Source organism: Saccopteryx leptura, chromosome 6, assembly GCF_036850995.1.
Source record: "Saccopteryx leptura isolate mSacLep1 chromosome 6, mSacLep1_pri_phased_curated, whole genome shotgun sequence".
NCBI lineage: Eukaryota > Metazoa > Chordata > Mammalia > Chiroptera > Emballonuridae > Saccopteryx > Saccopteryx leptura.
This window is the reverse complement of record NC_089508.1, coordinates 115,943,167-115,963,969: the sequence shown is the minus strand read 5'-3', so window position 1 is coordinate 115,963,969 and position 20,803 is coordinate 115,943,167. Positions and strand designations below refer to the sequence as shown.

Below are 20,803 nucleotides of genomic sequence, written 5' to 3'. Positions count from 1 at the left end.
TAATGATTTATCAAGGAACTAGTGATTTTTATAGTCATCATTTGAGATAGCAGTGTGTAATGAAAAAAGCACTTGTATTTGGAAGAAGTAAGACCTGAGTTCAAATCCTGACTGTCACTTATTGGCTGTGTGACTCTGAGTAAATGACATATTTCTGCATTTCATAGTATTTCTCCATCAACCATAAAAGAAAGATAACAGTTCTTGCCCATTTCCACCATAAAAAGTTATTCTGAAACAATGCTTTAAAAATTAGATAAATTATTTATGAAAATGTTACCTGAACTACAAACTGCTATACAAACATATTATTTTTCAACTCTGCCTTATTCAATAACATGAATATTTTTTATCAAAAAAACTTTTTACTGGCCTGACCTGTGGTAGCTCAGTGGATAAAGTGTCGACCTGGAAATGCTGAGGTTGCTGGTTCGAAACCCTGGGCTTGCCTGGTCAAGGCACATATGGGAGTTGATGCTTCCAGCTCCTCCCTCCTTCTCTCTCTCTCTGTCTCTCTCTCCTCTCTCTCCCTCTCTGTCTCTCTCTCCTCTTTAAAAATGAATAAATAAAAAAATTTAAAAAATTAAAAAACTTTTTACTTTACAAAATATTTTACCTACCTTCTTTCCCTCTTATGTTCTATTGTGCCAATCAAAGCTTTTTCACCAGTGTGTCCTACAAGTTCAGAGATCTTTAGGCTTGTCTGACCTTTGACACACCCAACACTAACACTAATGCAAGCTATTGGTGCAGGAAATGAAAGAATTGAAATGCGCAGGACCCTCACACTGGTCACACCCCTGAAATAATCTCCATTTCAAGCTTGTGACCAGCCTTGGACCCAGAGTGCTGCTGCTACATTCTCTTCACTCACTGTACGTGCTTCCTATTACTGCTGTAACAAATCACCACAAACTGAGTGGCTTAAAACAACACAAATGTATTCAGTTACAATTCTAGAAATTAGAAGTCCTAAATGGGTCTTATTGAGTGTGGTAAGTGATCAAGCTGTCGACAGGGCTGTGCTACTTCTGGAAACTCTAGAGAAGAATCCATTTCCTTGCCTTTCCAGATTCTAGAGCTGGAATTCAGAGAAACTTAATTCCTTGGCACATGGCCCCATTCTCCTCTTCAAAGCCCGCAACATGGTATCTTCACATCTCCCTCTTCAGGGACCATATTATACTCACCACACTTGGTCTATCTACTCTATTTTTTGAAACTATCTCAAGTTCAGATGTAAAGTATGAGCCTGTTTGCCTATATTCCCACTATTTTTCTCCCAGTAAAAAATAGATGCACTTTTCATTTTAAAAGTTTGCATTGCTAATGATTATGGAGCACTTAATAGAGGCAATAAAAGTAATAAAGGAGGGACACTGTAAAGATCCAGGAAAACTTAACAAGTCAGAGATAGACCACAGTGGATGAGGCTCATACTTTAGCATTCACAAGACCTGAGTCAGAGATCTGGTAACTCTAAGTTAACAAATGTCTCAATTTATTCATGTTGGTTATTACCAAAGTCAGATTGTGGCTCTGTTTCAATTCAAATCAGCCTCCTCTGGAAAGGGGAAATTGGATGGTTTTCTTTCCAGGCTTAAAAAGACACAGCAAAAATGTGTGGCAAGAGTACTATACGGTCCTAGTTAGGTCACAGCCTCTAGAACCTGGCTGCCTGGCCAAGTACTTAAACTCTTAGTGTGTGTAAAGCACTTAGAACAGTGCCTGGCACACAGGACATGCTGTGAAAGTGAGTGCTGTCTTTGCTGTGATGATGGGGGTTTCCATCTGGCCATGCAAGAAAGTCTTAAGAGAGCCAGACCTAACTCAATTAACATAAGCATAGGTTAGAGACAATCACAATGTGGATGATAATGAAAGTACTCTTAGCTAAACTTCAGAGCCTACTATGTGTCAGGCACCTTGCTGGGCAATTTATGTGATATTTACTCCTCACAACAACCTTATAAAGTAGGTCTATTATAATTACCACTTAACTGTGAAGTGTTTAACATCTTTTTTCCACTATACCCCAGACAGTGTTGTTTCTTACTTCCCTGGCTCTGCTCACACACTCTCCTCCACAGACCCTCACCACTCTATCCCACACATCCCCTTTGCCTTACCACTTGCCTGCCTCTCTCCAGGCCCTCCCCAGCTGGGTTAGGGATGCTTGCTCTGTTTTCCCGTAAAATATTGTTCACATCACTATCATCACATACAAAATTCTCTTTCACGTATCCAATTCACACTGTGACCTCTTTAGAGCCAGGGCCACTTCTTCCTAACAGTTGCAGACCAGCCTCATACAGAGTAACTAACACAAAATAATGTTCCTTGGGAGGAAGGAAATACCTACAGATTAGAGAAAACCATTAGAGAAGCATACAAGCATACAAAGATATATGATATGGGGGTAACCATATCCCAAATTGGAGCAAAACATCCAGTCATAGGGACGGTTAAATGCATTTTATTTCCTCCATCATCTGCCTTTCGCGTCTTCCAAGACATTTAAAACCATGGAAGAGTGCTACATTAAACAAACAGAACACATACAGAAATAATATTACTACAATTGTGTTTATTGTTTTTATTTAGAAATTAAATTTAACAGGGTGACACTGATCAATAAGAGTATATAGGTCTCAGGTAAACATTTCCACAGCATTTGAACTATTGATTGTGTTGTATACCCATCACCCAAAGTCAAATCATTTTCTGTCACCTTATATTTGTCCCTCTTTCCCCTCAGCCCCTTAGCCCATCCCTCTTCCCCACATCACCCTCCCCCACATTGTGTGTTTAAAAATAACCATATGGATAGAAAATATAAGTAAAAATATAAAGTTGTATGTAGATAGGTAAACTGTCATTTTATTTTCTTCTAAACCTTTTTCTAAATTTTCTATTTAAATATCAGATTATTTTTATAAATATCTTTATACAATACACATTCATTTTTTTTATTTTTATGTATTCATTTTAGAGAAGAGAGAGAGAGAGAAAGAAAGGGGGGAGGAGCAGGAAGCATCAACTCCCATATGTGCCTTGACCGGGCAGGCCCAGGGTTTTGAACCGGCAACCTCAGCATTCCAGGTCGACGCTTAATCCACTGTGCCACCACAGGTCAGGCTACACATTCATTTTTAATTATAAAATTCAGAGAAACAAAAATAAAAAATGTAAACATAATCCCACAATAGATATGTGATAGATACCCAGACAGATGTGTATGTTTTATTTAATGGATTAAACCCGTGAGGGTGCAAGCAGAAAACCTTTTTTTCACTATGTCCTTCAGATTGGATCCGACCACTCTCCCTTCTCTTCCCTAGGACAAGTGGATCTCATTGCTTTGCAAGTCACTTTCAGCTATAAGGACCGTTTATTCTCTCCCCTACTTCAGAACTGGTCCAAGGATTAGAGACCTACAGGGTCCGGGAGCCAGAGGAAGGACACATGTTCTTTCACAGTCTTTGCTTTACCTCCTCCCTCCTTCTTCTGTTTCAGACAGGAAGTTGGGTCCATCTAAGAAGAGGGTGAGAAGAAAAGGCCTTTTTACCCAGCTGATGCCTTTGTGTCAATTACCTGCTGTCAAGGTAGGCAATCAGATTCTAGTTCTCTCTCAGTGGGTAAAGAACGTTATTTCCATCCTTATTTAAAGATCTCTGTGCTCTTCCAAGGGCACTTCCATCTGTACTATCCCAACACCAACGATGCTCACAACACCCCCCTCAGTGTCTGCCTCTTGGTGGTTCACCTACAGCTTCCTTTTACTGAAGTCCAACCCAAAGCAAGCAGCCCTCTTGGGTGAGAAACTTTATAAAAGACCATTAACACCATCTTCAGTGTCTACTTGGCTCACAGAACTCACACATCCTTGTCCTCACCTATGCCCTTTTTGTCCTATTTCAGGTAGCCTCCCAAAGTCAGGACTGTCCAAGTGAGAGGCAGTCACCAGTTTCAATCTTCCTTATATTTGTCCCCAAAGTCATACGCACAGGTGTCCAGTTCTCATAAAATCTGTCATGTGCCACACCTATGTGTTTGTGCTGTTCAGCCAATGTCCAGCAGAGAAGCAAAATGTACTCTCCCCTTCTTACAAGTGCCCCTCCAACCTCACTGAGGGGTCCTCATATGGCTCTCTCCGTTTGGAAAAGACTCAAAGTCCCACCCATTACAAACTCCCTTCAAAGAATCCTCCTAACAGATGTCCAGGCTTTACTGAAATAGGTGGCTGCTGGCAATAGAAATGGGGCCAGTCTGGCCCAAAATTCCGTTCAATGTATCTCCTGGCACATCGCCTAGCCCTTCTTCTGGAAATGCAGTAGCATTTTTTTGTCCAGTGTCCCTTAGCTTGGAGGATTTAGCCAGAATTCCATGACAACAGAAAAACCATCATTTTATAAGTTATGCACATAAATTTATACCAAAATGGGATTTTGTGTATACATTAATAAACATTATGTCTCAAAATGCATAGCTGGCCTATTATGTCCTTGGTACTAAGAGAAATAAAAAGATGAATATGATAAAAATCCCTGTCCTTTAGAAAGCCTGCAATCCAGCAGAGAAGATAAAATGTATGAATAAAATAACTGTAACAAAAAGCATTACAAATGCCATAAAAGTGACAGAAACAAAGCATTATAGTTGATACAGAAATGGAGAATTGCTTCCAGTGTGGAGTATGGAGGACCATTTCAGGAGAGGTGAAATTTCAGCCTGATTCTGGAGAATTGGTAAGATCTCCGCAGTGTCAAATGGAGGCGGGAGAGCGCACAGTCCAGAGACGGGACCTGCATGAGCAGAAGGGCAGAGACTGCAGGGAATATGGAGCAGTCCAGCTTTCTGGGGAAGATAATATTGTGGAGGAGAATTGTGACAGTGTCTTAGGGCTACAACACAAGGGGCAGCTAGAGAATTTGGACTGTTCATTTGGCAGTGGGGAGTCACTGAAGAATTGTGAATTACAAAAAGATACCGAACTGTGCGAGGGAGGGCTTCTGGCAAGAAGGTATCATGAAAGCACAGGCAATAATTCCTGCCTGAACTAGAACAGTAGTAGGGAATGCAAAGAAACGCACACTAATTCAGGTGCGTTCAAGCATTCAGCCCACCAATCCCCCCGATAACAACAGTAAAGCCTTGCTGGAGTGACTGGCTTGCCTGGTCATCAGTAAGAAAGGATTCCCACTGAGAATATGAATTCCCACTTCATATCCAACACCCCCCCCCCCCAAAGCCAGGGAAATGCATTTTCAAAGAGGCTGTCTGTCTAGTGTTAATGGCCCAGGTTGCAGTACTGGAAAGCAACAAAGTTAACTAACTGATAAGGGAATCAAACTCACCAACAGAGACAAATAATCACAGGCACATGCCTGGAGGTTTAAATGGCAGGACAGAGGAAAGGGATGATAAATCTGCCTCGATAATAAAATTTCTTAGAGAAAACTAAGAACTATATGATTTCACAAATAGGTGGGATATAAAACTGAGACTCATGGACACAGATAAAAGTGAAGTGGTTACCAGGGAGAGGAGGGTGGGTGGAGTGGGTAGGGAAGGGAGCAAAAAGGGACAAACATACAGTGATGGAAATTTATTTGACTTTGGGTGATGGGCACACAACATAATCAACAGTTCAAATGCTATAGAAATGTTTACCTGAAATCTATGTACTCTTACAGATCAGTGTCATCCTGCTAAATTTAATTTTCTAAATAAAATTTTTTTTAAGTTCTCTCAAAATAGCAAAACATTTAAATGGCAATGGTAAGTAATGATCTGTACTACCTGAGAAATAACAATAAATGCTACTTCTGGATTGTGAATATTTAGACATGTGTCAGTTTGAAGTGCTATACATCACTCAATTTCTGTACTAATAATGTGTCAATATGACCAAGAATCCTTCATGCTGCAGGCTGTCTTTTTGTATTATTATTATTAAAATGCCAAGTTTAATAGATACTGTGACTTTGCCACAACCAAACCCAATCCAGCAACCCCTCGTAGCTACCTTGGTGTTTTGAAATTTTCACTTTGATGCCAGATATAATTAGTGATCAAATGTTTCAAGATTGGGTCAAGGGGAAAATAATGAAAGGAGAAGATGCTATCATTTTTTTGGCAAAATAAGGTCATCTTCATAGAAGCAGGAACACCAATTACACATGTATAGCAGAAAAATCTGAGCTGCTTTGATGATACTGTACTGCCATCTGGAGGCACTACAACATCTGGCATGGTGAAAACTGAAAGTCTAAAACAAATGCAAGTACTGTACAATGAGGATAAAATGGAAAACATGTAAAATTCTAGAATAATCTTTTCAAAGACCTGCTGCATCAACAGGAAATAGAAAATGGTTTCTGAATAAAAAATAAAGACAAGGGTTTTTTGAAGTAAAGGATATACATTTTCCCAGAAATCTTGCAACATAAGGGTGAGTGAAGTAACAATGAAACTTGAAGCAGTGTAAAGATCAATATATAAAGGGCTGAAAAGAAACTGAGGGAGGGGACAATAAAAGGAAAAGTTCACTGGGAAGGCAAGCACCATTAATGACTTAAATAGTAAAAGATGGTCCAAAAATTGGGGTGGAGAGGAATGAGGAGAGGCTGGTCAGAGTACAAACATAATAAGAAGAGTGAGTTCTAAAAGTACAGCATGGTTACTATAGTTCATAACAATGTATTGCAGCCTGGCTTGTGGCGGTGCAGTGGCTACATCCTCAACTTGGAACACGAAGGTCACCAGTTTGAAACCCTGGGCTTGCCCAGTCAAGGCACATACCACAAGCAAGCAATAAACAACTAAAGTGAAGAAACTATAGTTACTACTTCTCTCTCCTCCCTCCTCTCTCTGTAAAATCAATAAATAAAATATTTAAATAATAATAATGCATTGCATATTTGAAGTTTGCTAAGAGAGTAGATCTTAAATGTTCTTACCACACACACACACACACACACACACACACACACAAATCAATATGTGAAGTGTAGATATGTTAATTAGCTTGATTGTAGTAATCATTTCACAATATATACATACAGTGTGTCCATAAAGTCATGGTGCACTTTTGACTGGTCACAGAAAAGCAACAAAAGAAGATAGAAATGTGAAATCTGCACCAAATAAAAGGAAAACCCTCCCAGTTTCTGTAGGATGATGTGGCAGCATGTGTGCATGTGCAGATGATGACATAACACCATGTATACAGTGGAGCAGGCCACGACCATGCCAGTCGAGATGTGGACGATACAGAGGAAAGTTCAGGGTGTTCTGTGGCTCGCTAAATTCGAATCCGTGACCAAAGTGCAACGTGAATATCAGTGCATTTATAACGAAGCGTCACCACATAGGAATAACATTACTCGGTGGGATAAGCAGTTGAAGGAAACCGGCAGTTTGGTGGAGAAACCCCGTTCTGGTAGGCCATCAGTCAGTGACGAGTCTGTAGAGGCTATACGGGATAGCTACCTCAGGAGCCCTAAAAAATCTGTGCGTGAGCCCACATTGAACTGCATTGAATAGGTATGAAACTGGGAGAGTTTTCCTTTTAATTGGTGCAGATTTCACGTTTCTATCATCTTTTGTTGCTTTCCTGTGACCTGTCAAAAGTGCACCATGACTTTACAGACACACTGTATATCAAAACATCACAATACAGTATATTCCTTAAATATAGACAGTTCTTATTTGTCAATCATACCTCAATAAAGCTAGAAAATAATATGTGATTTATAAGATCAATTCCCTTTCCCAGGCGAAAATCAAGGCAGGCTCCACAACGCCTCTGATCATTTTAAATAATACCAACATTTCTCACCTATAACGATGCCTCTAAAGCCTGAATCACATTCCTGCAGCCTATCCCTAATTTCAGCAGGAACTTTGGAGGACAGTGCAAAGTGAGCTTACAGTAACCCCAAAGTAACTGGACTAAGAGAATGTTGAACTATCCTATTAAAGGTCAGCTAAGACACCAATTCAGGGATGATACTCTCTGCAAGACATAGGTACTGTCCTCCAGGATGCCACACAAGCAATTCAACCAATGGCTGATAGAGAGATCTGTGATCCAATAGCTGAATATATGGGTGCAGAACCAAGAGGTGGTTGTAGTCCATCTCTTCATCACTCCCAGCGACTCCATGTACAGAATGTATGCTTCCCTTCACTCCATTTGGCTCTCTGACCTTGGGTCTTCATTCTCAGGGGTTGCTATTTCCACCAGGAGGCAGGGCAAGGACTGCATTGAATCTGAAACTATAAAATGAAAACCTGATCACTTGAGGATCCTTATGCTAGTGTTCCATTAGACAACAAAAAAAGTTACTATGTTGCAGGGGCAGTGAACTCTTGATTAACAGGAGGAGCCAAGATTGCTGCTATGTAATGGGGGCATGGAGAGGTACATTGGTGCCCAGCATATCCATTTGCATCTTTTGGGGCTTCATGTGCAGTTATCACAGCAAACAAGTAACTGCAACAACCAACACTGGGAAGAGCAAGACAACCAAGAGTTCAGATCCCTCAGGGATGAGAGTCTGCCTGCATCACCGTGTCAGACAAGCAAACTACACCCTCCAAGAGCAGGCTAAGAGAAATCCAGAATGAATGGTACAAGAGGCAAAATTATCAATCATGGCCTTGTGACCCACTGCAACACCAGGGACTAAAGCTTGTTCCTCTAACCCACTATGGTAAGTCTTACATATTTATTGAGGCCAGCTAACTCCTGAAGACTCAGTGAAATGAGGTCCGTGCGAATATGAGCTATGTGAGGGGTTGACAACAGTAGATGCCTCCACTTTGTCTACATCTCACCCTCAAGGCCCACCTCTGATTTAAGCCATAACAGTGGCAGCCAGCTCCATGTGACCTCTGGCTCAACACCAGCACTTTGCCATTTTAAATAAACACTACACTTCTTTCTACTGCTTCCAAGAATCATTTCCCAAATAAACTACCTGCATCCCTAGAAAGTGGCTTGTAACAAGCATTTCTCTTCTTCCATCCTCACTGCCTTTGTACTACCATTGCTGCTGCTGGTGCAGGGCTCTTACTCCCTCCACCCCGATCCTGCTGCATCAGTGTCCTCCACCACGTCTCCCAGTCCCATCTCCCCTGCTCCAAAAGCAAACCCCAGAAAACCAGCACTTCTGTCCTTCCCAGGCCTGTGCTCAGACTACCAGGCCTCCACAAATGAGATTTCTGGGTTCTACTTTCTGTTCCATTGATCTGTATGCCTGTTCTTATGCCAGTACCAGGCTGTTTTGAGTACAATGGCCTTGTAGTGTATATCAGGAAATGTGATACTCCCACTTTGTTCTTCATTTTCAAGATTGCTGAGGCTATTCAGGTTCTTTTTTGGCTCCATATAAATTTTTGGAATATGTGTTCTATTTCTTTGAAGTATGTCATTGGTATTTTAATTGGTATTGCATTGAATTTACAAATTGCTCTGGGTAGTATAAACATTCTAATGATGTTAATTCTTCCTATCCATGAACACAGTATATGCTTCCATTTGTTTGTATCTTCCTCAATTTCTTTTAATATCCCTTTGTTTTTTAATATCCCTTTGTTTTTTAATTCCCAAGGCCATAATTAATCTTCACTACTACTCAAGGGAAACACTAAAAATGAAAACCCAAATAAGTCATAATGTCTTGCAAGCATTTAGTTTCCCATTGCAAAAAGCCCTGATCTTCCTTAGAGAACAAAAGTTACCCTTGTTGAAAGACTAGATATGAGGTGAGGAGGAGAATGGGTTCTTGCAACCTAGTCACCAGACCGGTTCTCACATAGCCTGAGCACCAAAGATCTGCCATTTTGACATTAGTTTTCTTTGGTCCCAGAAAGAGTTTGCTCTCTCCCTATGTACTCTGCTCATTATGTCTGACACTGTCTCTGCAAGACTACAAGCTCCTAGAGGTTCTCCTTGCTCTGAGAAAACACTTCTCTCCCCTTAGCAAGACCAGATCCCTGCTTGCTCAGGATTTCCTCTCAGTAAAACCTGTTCTGACCCCAAAATGAATCCTTTTTCTTGCCAACCCCATGCCACCTATACCATCTGCTGTAGCTGGGCTGCCACAGTTGAATTTGGCTGCTGTAGACCACACAAGAACTGCAGTCTTCCCACACAGCACTTTGACTCTAAATTCCTGGCTCTCTATTTTTACTCGCTCAGCCTCACAGTGAACAGCAATGTTTAGGAATGCAAGGTGAGGTTCAAATGACAATAGGTTGGTGTTAAGCTCAAATCCTGCCATCTCCTCACCTCTCCTACTTGTACACTCTTCAGGCTTAAGAGCTATAGTAAAGAAACAGTAACCAGTGAGGAAATTACTAATTTATTAACAGCCAGGCCAGCACCAAATAACTCCCCATGCTGAAGTCTGACAGAAGCTGTGTTGAAGAATGTGGCTTGGTCCTGATGGCTTAAATGGGCTTTCCATCTCTTCCCCTAAACTGAAAATGCAAGATTAGGAGAGAGAACAGACTCTACCATTATGGAACAATTTAGCTACAGACACGGAAGGGGGCCAAAAAAAAAAAAAAAAAGAGACAGACAACCTAGTCTAGATAGTTCAATGCCACAATTCCAAATGCAAAAGAAGAGGGAAATGCCTGGCCTGTACTAAAAAGATAGGACCTGCTTGTTTCGGTGCACTTACCACAAAGGGTAGGAAAAACAAAAAAGAACACCACTCATATGTACCTACATTTAAAGCACAGGAATGTCTTTGGGTCTAGTAAATATCCTGGGCCCTAGCACACCAGATTATCAACGTTTCCTCCCTTGGAGAGGGGACACTCAGAAAGAGATGAACAGAGGGCAGAACATGTAGAAAAACAGATTTACACAAATATATTCTTGCCACACACAAAAACATACACATACTAGGCATCTCCCTAGGCCAGAGTACAGAACAAAGCTTAATTTCTCCCAGAACATTCAGACACCATCACAGGTAAACAGATAACTTCATAAGAATAGAAACCAAGACACAAAAACAGCTCTTTGGCTGAAGCAGAGTCACGATGAGGCTGAATCCTCTGGCCTCCTTATATTTTGTGCCTAAACTTCTCACTGTCCTCACCTTCATCCTGGCCCTGGACTACATGGAATTAACATGTCAGGTAGGCATCCATGTAATGCAGAATTGAGTGAATGCAAAGGAAACACAGAAATCCAGATCTAACTACCAAAGGAGACTCAAGGAGAGAGTCAAGGATTCAGCAGTCATCATTGGATAACCAAAACCCAGGTCTAAGAGAACAAGTGCCTTCCATCATGTCCCAATTCTCCATGAAATATGGATTTCTATATTCTATTATTAAATTTTTATTTTAAGTCTCACATTGCATTTTTATCTATCATTGCATAACAAATTATCCAAAAATAAGTGGCTTAAAATATGATCTCAAAGTTTCATTGGGTCAGGCATCTGGGTACCACTTATCTATAGGTCCTCGGGCTCAGGGTCTCTCACAGGCTGCAATCAAGATGTCAGCTGGGCCTGACCAGGCGGTGGCGCAGTGGATAGAGCATCAGACTGGGATACCGAGGACCCAGGTTTGAGACCCCGAGATCGCCAGCTTGAGCATGGGCTCATCTGGTTTGAGCAAAAGCTCACCAGCTTGGACCCAAGGTCACTGGCTTGAGCGAGGGGTCACTCGGTCTGCTGAAGGCCCATGGTCAAGCACATATGAGAAAGCAATGAATGAACAACTAAGGTGCTGCAATGCGCAACGAAAAACTAATGATTGATGCTTCTCATCTCTCCGTTCCTGTCTGTCTGTCCCTTTCTATCCCTCTCTCTCTGACTCTCTCTCTCTGTCTCTGGGGGGAAAAAAAAAGATGTCAGCTCATGGCTTCACTGGGGAAGGAAGCACTTCCAAGCTCACTCCTGTGGTCATTGGCAAGGTTCATTTCTTTGCTGGCTGTTGGTCAGAGATTGTCCTCAGTTTCCTGCCACTTGGGCCCCTCCAATATGCAGCTTGCTTCATCAAAGTAAGCAAACCAAAGAAAGGCACGAAAATGCCAATAAGACAGAAGTCACATTCTTTTATAACCTAGTCTTGGAAGTGACAGCCCAGCACTTTTGCATATTCTATTCATTAGAAGCAAGTAATTAGGTATAACTCATATACAAGGAGAGGCAGATTACAGAAGGAAGTGAATACCAAGAGGTAGGGATCATTGGAAGCCATTTAGGAGGCTGTCTACCATACCCATGAAAATCAGGGTTAAGAGAAGATACATGTCTCAAACTCTAACAAGTATATCCTATACTAACCTTGCACGATAACTCAAATAGAAATTTCCCTGCTTTAAATTTGGTGACCCAATAGCTGTGCATCATTGATTAAATGCTTAATGCTAAAGAATTAAATGATAAAGAATTAAAGGTTAAATGACTGTTCCAGCAGGATGGCACTCAGTGGATAAAGTGTCATCCCGGCTTGCCAAGATCATGGATTTGATCTCCAGTCAGGGAGCATATGAGAAGCAATCAATGGGTGCACAACTAAGTGAAGCAACCAGTTGATGCTTCTCTCTCTCTCTCTCTCTCTCTCTCTCTCACACACACACACACACACACACACACACACACATGCACCAATGGGATTTTTTTTTAATGTTTAAAGATTAAATATTTAATGCTCATAAATCACTGTACCATCAGCGGTCTTTACGTCATATTCAGATAGGTAGTCCTCAGTAGAGTCTGTTTTTAATCTCCCCAATATACTTTTTTCCACTGAAAACTGGCTCCTTTCCATCCTGCATAATTCTGATTCAAAGTAATCACAAGTCCCTGTCTAACCCCAGGCTATTCGTATGACCATCGTCTCTTTTTCACAGTGATTGGACAAAGGGGTGAGTATATGAGCCAACCAGGGCCAGAGTCTGTCCGTGTGATTTGAGAGGAGACAGGTCTCTTACTTCTGAACTATGAGTTACAAAATGAAAGCTTACAACTGTCAGAGACCACCTTTCCCACCATATGAAAGCCAAGAGACGAAGCGAGGAAGGACAGAGATAGCTAATGATATCATCTGAACCTCTGTAGAGCATCATGGAGCACTCTTGTCCGATCTACTCTGAACTGCCCAGTTCCATGAGCCAATAAACCCATTTTGTTCAAGCCTGTTGGGTTTCTCATATTTGTTTATAACCAAGAGAGTCCTGACTAATACAGGCTTGTTGCAAGCTAACTCTTCTTACTAATTAATACCTATATTCTTTCTATGTGTGGTTCTCAAACCAAGAAACACAGCAGTCACCCAAAAAGGTTTTTGCTAAATACAGGTTTCTAGGCCCTATCCAAACCTACTATTTCAGAATCTTTAGGTATGTAATCCTCATATCTTTATTTTTTATTTTTTAATTACAGTTGACATTTAATATTATTTTATATCCATTTCAGGTATATGGCATAATGGTTAGATAATTATATAATTTACAAAGTGATCCCTAATAATTCAAATACCCATCTGGCATCATACACAGTTCTTACTGTATTGTTGGCTGTATTCTCTATGCTATACTTTACATCCCCATGACATATCTGTATCTCTTTAATTCCACAGGTGATTCTGAAGCCTACCCAGTACAGACATCCACAAATCTATCTGCAAAAGGACAAACTCCGAATTATAGACTGGCTTTCTGTTACCTGAATTGCAGATGTGAATCCTGTAAAGGAAACAGATAGGTTTGTAGTACTCTTCCCACTAATGATTTCTATCAGTAGAAGTAAAGAAAAATCAATAAATTCTAGAAAACAATTAAAAATATATTTCACTGATTATCCTATTATTTAATGATGGTCAATGGATTCATGCAAATATGCCCACTGATTTTTGACAAAGGTACAAAAGTAATTCAGTGGAGGAAGGATAAATCTTTTGAACAAATGGTGCCAGAACAATTGGACATGTACACACAAACCTTGACTTAAATCCCACATCTATATAAAAACTAACTACAAATGGATCTAGGACTTAAACACAAAATTATAAAAATTTTAGAAAAAAATAAAAAATCTTTGGGATATAAGCTAGGCAAAGAGTTCTTAGACTTGATACCAAAAGCATAATTCATAACATTAAAAATTGACAAACTGGGACACATCAAAATAAAAAATGCTTGCTCTGTGAGAGATCCTGTTAAGAGGATGAAAAAACAAGCTTGAGACTGGGAGAAAATATTTTCCAACTACTAATCCAACAAAAGCTTTTATCTGGAACTCTCAAAATTAGTAGAAAAAAGAAATCTAATTAGAAAATGAGGGACAAACATGAATATATTTTATTGAAGATATACTGATGGCAAATAAGTACATAAAAAGCTGTTCAATATCACTAGCCATTAGGAAAATGCAAATGAAAACCACAAAGAAATAGTACTATACATCCATCAGAACAACTAAAATAAAAAATAATGAGCCTGACTGGTGTTGGCACTGTAGATAGAGCACCAATCTGGGACGATCAGGACCCAGGTTCAAAAACCTGAGGTTGCTGGCTTGAGCGCAGGCTCACCAGCTTGAGCGTGGGATCATAGACATGACTCCATAGTTGCTTGCTTGAATCCAAGATAGCTGTCTTGAGTAAGGGCTCACTGGCTCAGCTGGAACCACCTGGTCAACACACATATGAGAAAGCAATCAATGAACAACTAAAGTGATGCAACTACGAGTTGATGCTTCCCATTTCTCTCCCTTCCTCTCTCTTTATCTCTCTCTCTCTCTCTCTCTCTCTCTCTCTCTCTCAAAAAAGTTATAAAACCAAATGCTGGTGAGACTAGAAAAACTCTATCACTCATACATTGCTTGTGTGGTTATAAAATGGTACAGCAACTCTGAAAATAATATGACAGCTTCTTTCTTAACTATAAATGCAGTTACCAGATGACGTAGCAGTTGCACTCTTAGGCATTTATTCTAAAGAAATGAAAACTATGTACACACAAAAACCTATACACAAATGTACATAGGAGCTTTATTCATAATTACCAAAATGTGAAATCAATTCAAGTGTCCTTGAACAGATGAATAGTTAAACAAATGGTGATATAGCCATAACATAGAAATTACTTAGCAATGAAAGGAAATAAACTCTTGATATACACCACAACTTGGATAAATCTGAAGAGAAATATGCTCAGTGAACAACTCATTGTGGCTATAAAAGGTGTCAGAAGAGATTCTTGTGGTGGAACTATTGGGTATCTTGATTGTGTTAGTGGTCACAAAATCTACATATGATAAAACTGCATGAAACTAAATACCCCCCCCCCACACACACACAAATAAATGCATGTCAAACTGTGAACTCTAAATAAGGTCCCTGAATTATAACAATGTAAATTTTCTGTTTGTAAAATTGTACCACAGTCATACAAGAGGTTACCATTGAGGGAAACAAAGTAAAAGGTACACAAGGCCCTGGCTGGTTGGCTCAGTGGTAGAGCGTCGGCCTGGCGTGCGGAAGTCCCTGGCATGCGGGAGTCCCAGGTTCGATTCCCGGCCAGGGCACACAGGAGAAGCACCCATCTGCTTCTCCACCCCTCCCCCTCTCCTTCCTCTCTGTCTCTCTCTTCCCCTCCCGCAGCGAGGCTCCATTGGAGCAAGGATGGCCCGGGTGCTGGGGATGGCTCCTTGGCCTCTGCCCCAGGCGCTAGAGTGGCTCTGGTCACGACAGAGCGACGCCCCGGAGGGGCAGAGCATCGCCCCCTGGTGGGCAGAGCTTCGCCCCCTGGTGGGCGTGCCGGGTGGATCCCGGTCAGGCGCATGCGGGAGTCTGTCCACTGTCTCTCCCCGTTTCCAGCTTCAGAAAAATACAAAAAGAAAAAATTAAAAAATTTTAAAAAAAGGTACACAAGATCTCTCTGTATTATCTCTTACAAATGCATGAGAATATAGAATTATCTCAAAACTGAACTTTTAAAAAAAGGCTTTAAAAGAATCAAACTGATATGTAAGTCAATTAACTGCCTGCCAAAAGAGAATACTCCACTAAAGACAACAAAACTAGACTCACAACAACATAGCATGCATTATTTGAAGCATACATTAAAAATTACTAGGCATATAGAGAAGCAAGAAATTATAATCTATAATCAAGGGGGGGGGGATCACTTAATAGAAAGTGACCAAGAAACAACTGAAATGATGAAATTAGCAGATGAGAATTTTAAACAGCTATTATAAATATGGTAAAAAAAATTATTTTAAGGAAGACATCAATGTAATTAAAAGAAAGTAGGACATCTCAAGAGAGGAAATTGTTAAATATATATAAAAATGATATTCTACAACTAGAAAAATACAGTTTCTGAAATGAAATTGTTTTTACTTTTATTAGTCTTTAAAATTTTTTAAATTACAGTTTACATTCAATATTATTTTGTATTAGTTTCAGGTGAACAGTATAGTGGCTAAGCAATCATACACTTTACAAAGAGTTTCCCCTGATTTTTCCAGTACCCACCTGGCACCATACATAGTTATTACAATATTATTGACTATATTCCCTATGCTGTGTTTGACATCCCCGTGACTATTCTGTAACTATCAATCTGTACTTCTCAGATTGATATAACTAAAAATGAAGGCAAAATGAAGATATTTTGAGAAATACAAAAGCAGAGATAAATCATCATCAACATACATTCTAGTTATGTATGACCAGGTAACAAATTACCCTAGGATTCAGTGACTTGAAAAAACAAACTTTTTATTATATTTCAAAATATTGTGAGTCAAGAGATTTTATGCAGTATGTGATTGGGTTATTCTTTCCATGTGGGCATCAATTGAGTTCACTAGGTAGTTTTCACTCATATATCTGGCTCCACATACATGGCTTCTCTCACATATCTAGAACACTGAGAGACATAGCTAGAAGGTCAGGCTTAGCATGGACTGTGAACCAAAGAGCCTACAAGTGGCCTCACCAATATGGGGCCTCAGGGTAACCACAATTGTTACCTAGTGGCTTTAGAGCAAGAATTCTAACAATTAAGAGAATCGACGTGGTCATTTGTGATCTAGACCCAGCAGTCACAAAGCATTACTTCTGCCATACCCTATGAATTAAAGCAATTACAATCTCATGATTTCAAGGGGAAAGAACATAGACCTTTAGATGGGTGGAATGCCAAAGAATCTGAGGACATGATTCTAAAATGCCACAGTGTTCCCTCTGGCCAAAACTTTTACAATTCCTCCCTCATGCAATATATATTTACCTCTTCCCAAGATTCCCCCAAATTCTCATCCCATTGTGGTATCAAGCTCAGGTTTAAAGTCCAGATCTTAGCATTTGAATCAAGTTCAGGTATGGATGAGGCTACTTTCAGTGTCTGATATTCAAATCCTGATCTGAAAACTAAAAAGACAAATTATCTTTCCACACAGACCCAAAATATGGTGGTGTGACAGGCTCAGAGTAACTGCAACAAATAAATATCCATTTAATAAAGGAAGAAAATAAAACACCAATTCATCGAAATTATAAAATCCAGCTGGGCATATGCTACCAGTTTATGACAGGGACCAAATCCTGCTTCCTGGAGATGATTTTCCATGAGTTTTGGATCTTCCTTCTGAGATCTTGGTTTTGCCATGCAAGTCTTTCTTCTTTTTCCTTAGAACTACCCCATTTCTGCAGCTGTGAAGCCTATTCAGTTCACTTCCTGCCCAAAGATGTTTTAAGGTATAAAAATCTCTTTTAATTTCATACATTCTCTTTCTTTTTTTCAGTTCAAGCTGATCTACTTACTATATAAACTTTGTGGATTTTCTGTGTATCAATCTATTCCATTGGATAAAAGCCACATCCACAAATACCTTCTAGATAAGTCTTTTCTACCTTGGGTTCCCTTTTAGGCTGCTGTGGGACAATGTCCTAAAGATTCTTAAAAGTCTTAGTGTTTAAGAGAGAGAGTCGATAAGTCTTTAAGAAATTTATAAACTCTTTTATCTGTTTCTAAACTCTTAACAGAAAGTTTTATAATCACAACCTTAGTTTTATCTCTACCTTAAATCCATGCTTTTTGAACAAGACCTTAAATTAGGATCTTTGTCCTGTGCCTCTAGCTTACTTTGGGTATCTTTCACTGGGAGAAACGAAGGATGAGAAATAGTTTTATTTTCAGATCTTGTTCCTATAGTTCCTCTAAGTTCTCTTTGAAAACTGAATAGCTCCTTCTCTAGTACAGCCTTGTCTACCCATACCTTCTGATACACAGTGTAGAACCAAACAAAAAACAGTTGACAGTTTCAATATCCAGCCTCAAAATCTCCTTTGTCAGATCCATCAGTTCGTTAAATATATTTTTTAATTCATCATCAATAATGTTCTGCTTCCTGATCAGGGAGCTGGTCAGATAAGTATGGTGATTTAAAAACATAATTCTTAATGTTATAACATTTATTAAAGCATCTGCCATGACACAAGAGCCTCTATCTTCCAATAACATTTTCCTTACTTTAAGTCCTCATTGACACCCTCCTCCATGCCTGTCAGGAGTCCACTCAAAGTTCTTTTGACTTCTGCCTGACATCTTGTCTCAAAGCAAATGTCACATTTTAGGTTTTTGTTACAAAAGCACCCCAGATGTTGTTCCACTTATCTAATGCTATGTAACTACTTCTAAAAATAATTGCTAAATCAATGACTCAATCAAGAGACTAGGGAATTGAGGCATGTTTTGGCTAGATGATCTTTCCATTCATTGTGATAGCAAAGGAAGTCACTCGGTGGTATTCACCAGGTAAATGGAAGGTATAGTGGGTTCAAGACAGCTTCACTCACATATCTGACACCTTGGCAGGAAGGATTAGACTGCTGGGTTCAGCCGGCTCTGTTGATCAGATTATGACCTCTGCAGCCTGGTAGTCTTCCCACACAGTGGCTCAGAGCTCTAAGAGAGAAGAGTTCTAATAAATAAAGCACAAACCTCATAGTCTTTTATGACCTAGCCTCAGAAGTCATAATGTTTCATTTCTGCTGTACAGTATTGGCCAAAGAAATCGCTAGCCTACCCAGATCCAAAAGGAAGGACACAGACCCAGTGCATTGGTGGAAAAGGTGTCAAAACTGTACAGCCATTTTTAAAAACAATATAGCAGATTTGCTCTCCAGAAAACACTAAGGGGAGTTCTTTAGGCTGAAGAGCAGTGATATCATATAGAAACTTAGACCTACACAAAAATACCAGAAATGTTAAACACATAGATATATAAAAAGAATAATTTTAAATTTTTTTCTTAAGTTCCCATGTAGCATTAAAAATATATGACAACCACAACACAAAGAGAGAAATTAATGAAGTGGGTCTGACCTTATGCGACTGCAGAATCACTCATTTTATCAACCAGCATTGAAACTGTCAATATTGTCACCCAGTGGAGCAAGGGAGATAGAAAAGGTTCCATTTTCAAACAGTACAAGACTAGAAGTATTCCCAACACATCACAATATCAGAGGGAGGAAGATAGTGAAATTGGGGGTTTTAATCCCCCAGGTCTCTCAGTGAGGGCTCACTATAAACTGGTTGTATCTGTAAGACGGCCTCTTCAAACAGGCTCTCTGTGTCCAAGTTGAAATTTGAATGTCCTCCTTTCATCTTTTCAGGCACTCTGACTACTCCAGGGTACTCACTTCGTTAGCCCTTGAGGTACACCTTGGACTTCTTTTGAATCTACTAACAAAGTTTATAGATTCAAAGCAAAAAATGCACTTTTGAAAAGTGATAGTAAAAATGGTTTATCAGTCCTAAAAAATACCTATTAAAACAAGAATGTGATGGTAACGAGGGGGTGGGGGCAAGGAAGGAGAGAGAGGGGGTGGGGGAGGGGAGGGGCACAAAGAAAACCAGATAGAAGGTGACGAAAGACAATTTGACTTTGGGTGAGGGGTATGCAACATAATCAAATGTCAAAATAATCTGGAGATGTTTTCTCTGAACATATGTACCCTGATTTATCAATGTCACTGCATTAAAATTAATAAAAAAAAAAACTAAACAGATCAACATCTGCATATGTCTAAGGGAAAACATTATTAAGTATTTGATATGAAAATTTTGAATTGATTGTCAACCCACTCTCGTCATTACAAAGAATTTCAACCTTAACACTTGTCAGTGAAGGAACTATTAAATTCAGAGTACAATTATTAAAAGTCTAATTATCTAAATTCTGATTAATGACAATTCTGTGCTTTGAAGAATAGCAATAAATTCTCTTCTAGTATTTGCCATCACATAGTTATGTGTACAATAACTGGTTAGACTTCTGAGGTTAGGTCATAAAAGGCCGTGCAGAATTTGCCTTGTTCACCGACACACTTGCTCTTAGAGACCTGAGTCACCATGTGAAAAGACACCATACTAGAGCAGCCACATTCTGGTGAACAGAGACAGGTGAGCTCAGCCTTCTCTGTCAATGGTAACTACCTAAAATCTGAGGAATACATTATTAATACATCTTGAAGAGGATTTTGTGTAGTCATTTCAAGCATAAAGCCTAGTATTAAGAAATTATGTTCATGATTACTCAATACAGGTGGCAGAGTTTGGAAAACTATTTGACAGTTTTTACTACAGTTTAACATATGCAAACACTAATCCCAGTAATTTCACACCTACACATATCTCAACATACATAAGGAACAAAAGACATGAACTAGAATTTCAAATCTGAACTTCTCATATTAGCCAAAAACTGGAAACTGCCCAAATGCCTATTTACAACAAATAGGA

General features: G+C 39.6%; 1 protein-coding gene across 1 annotated transcript in view; it reads right to left on the bottom strand.

The window, feature by feature from the left end:
* Positions 1-3,099: 3,099 nt before the first annotated feature.
* LOC136377158 (uncharacterized) overlaps positions 3,100-20,803 on the bottom strand; it is a 24,255-nt gene continuing 6,551 nt past the window's right edge. The window contains exons 3-4 of the mRNA XM_066343667.1: positions 8,214-8,283; positions 3,100-3,534 (exon numbers count right to left, since the gene is read on the bottom strand). Coding sequence (XP_066199764.1) covers positions 3,513-3,534; positions 8,214-8,283 — 92 coding nt within the window. The 3' untranslated portion in view covers positions 3,100-3,512. The remainder of the gene's footprint in view (positions 3,535-8,213; positions 8,284-20,803) is intronic.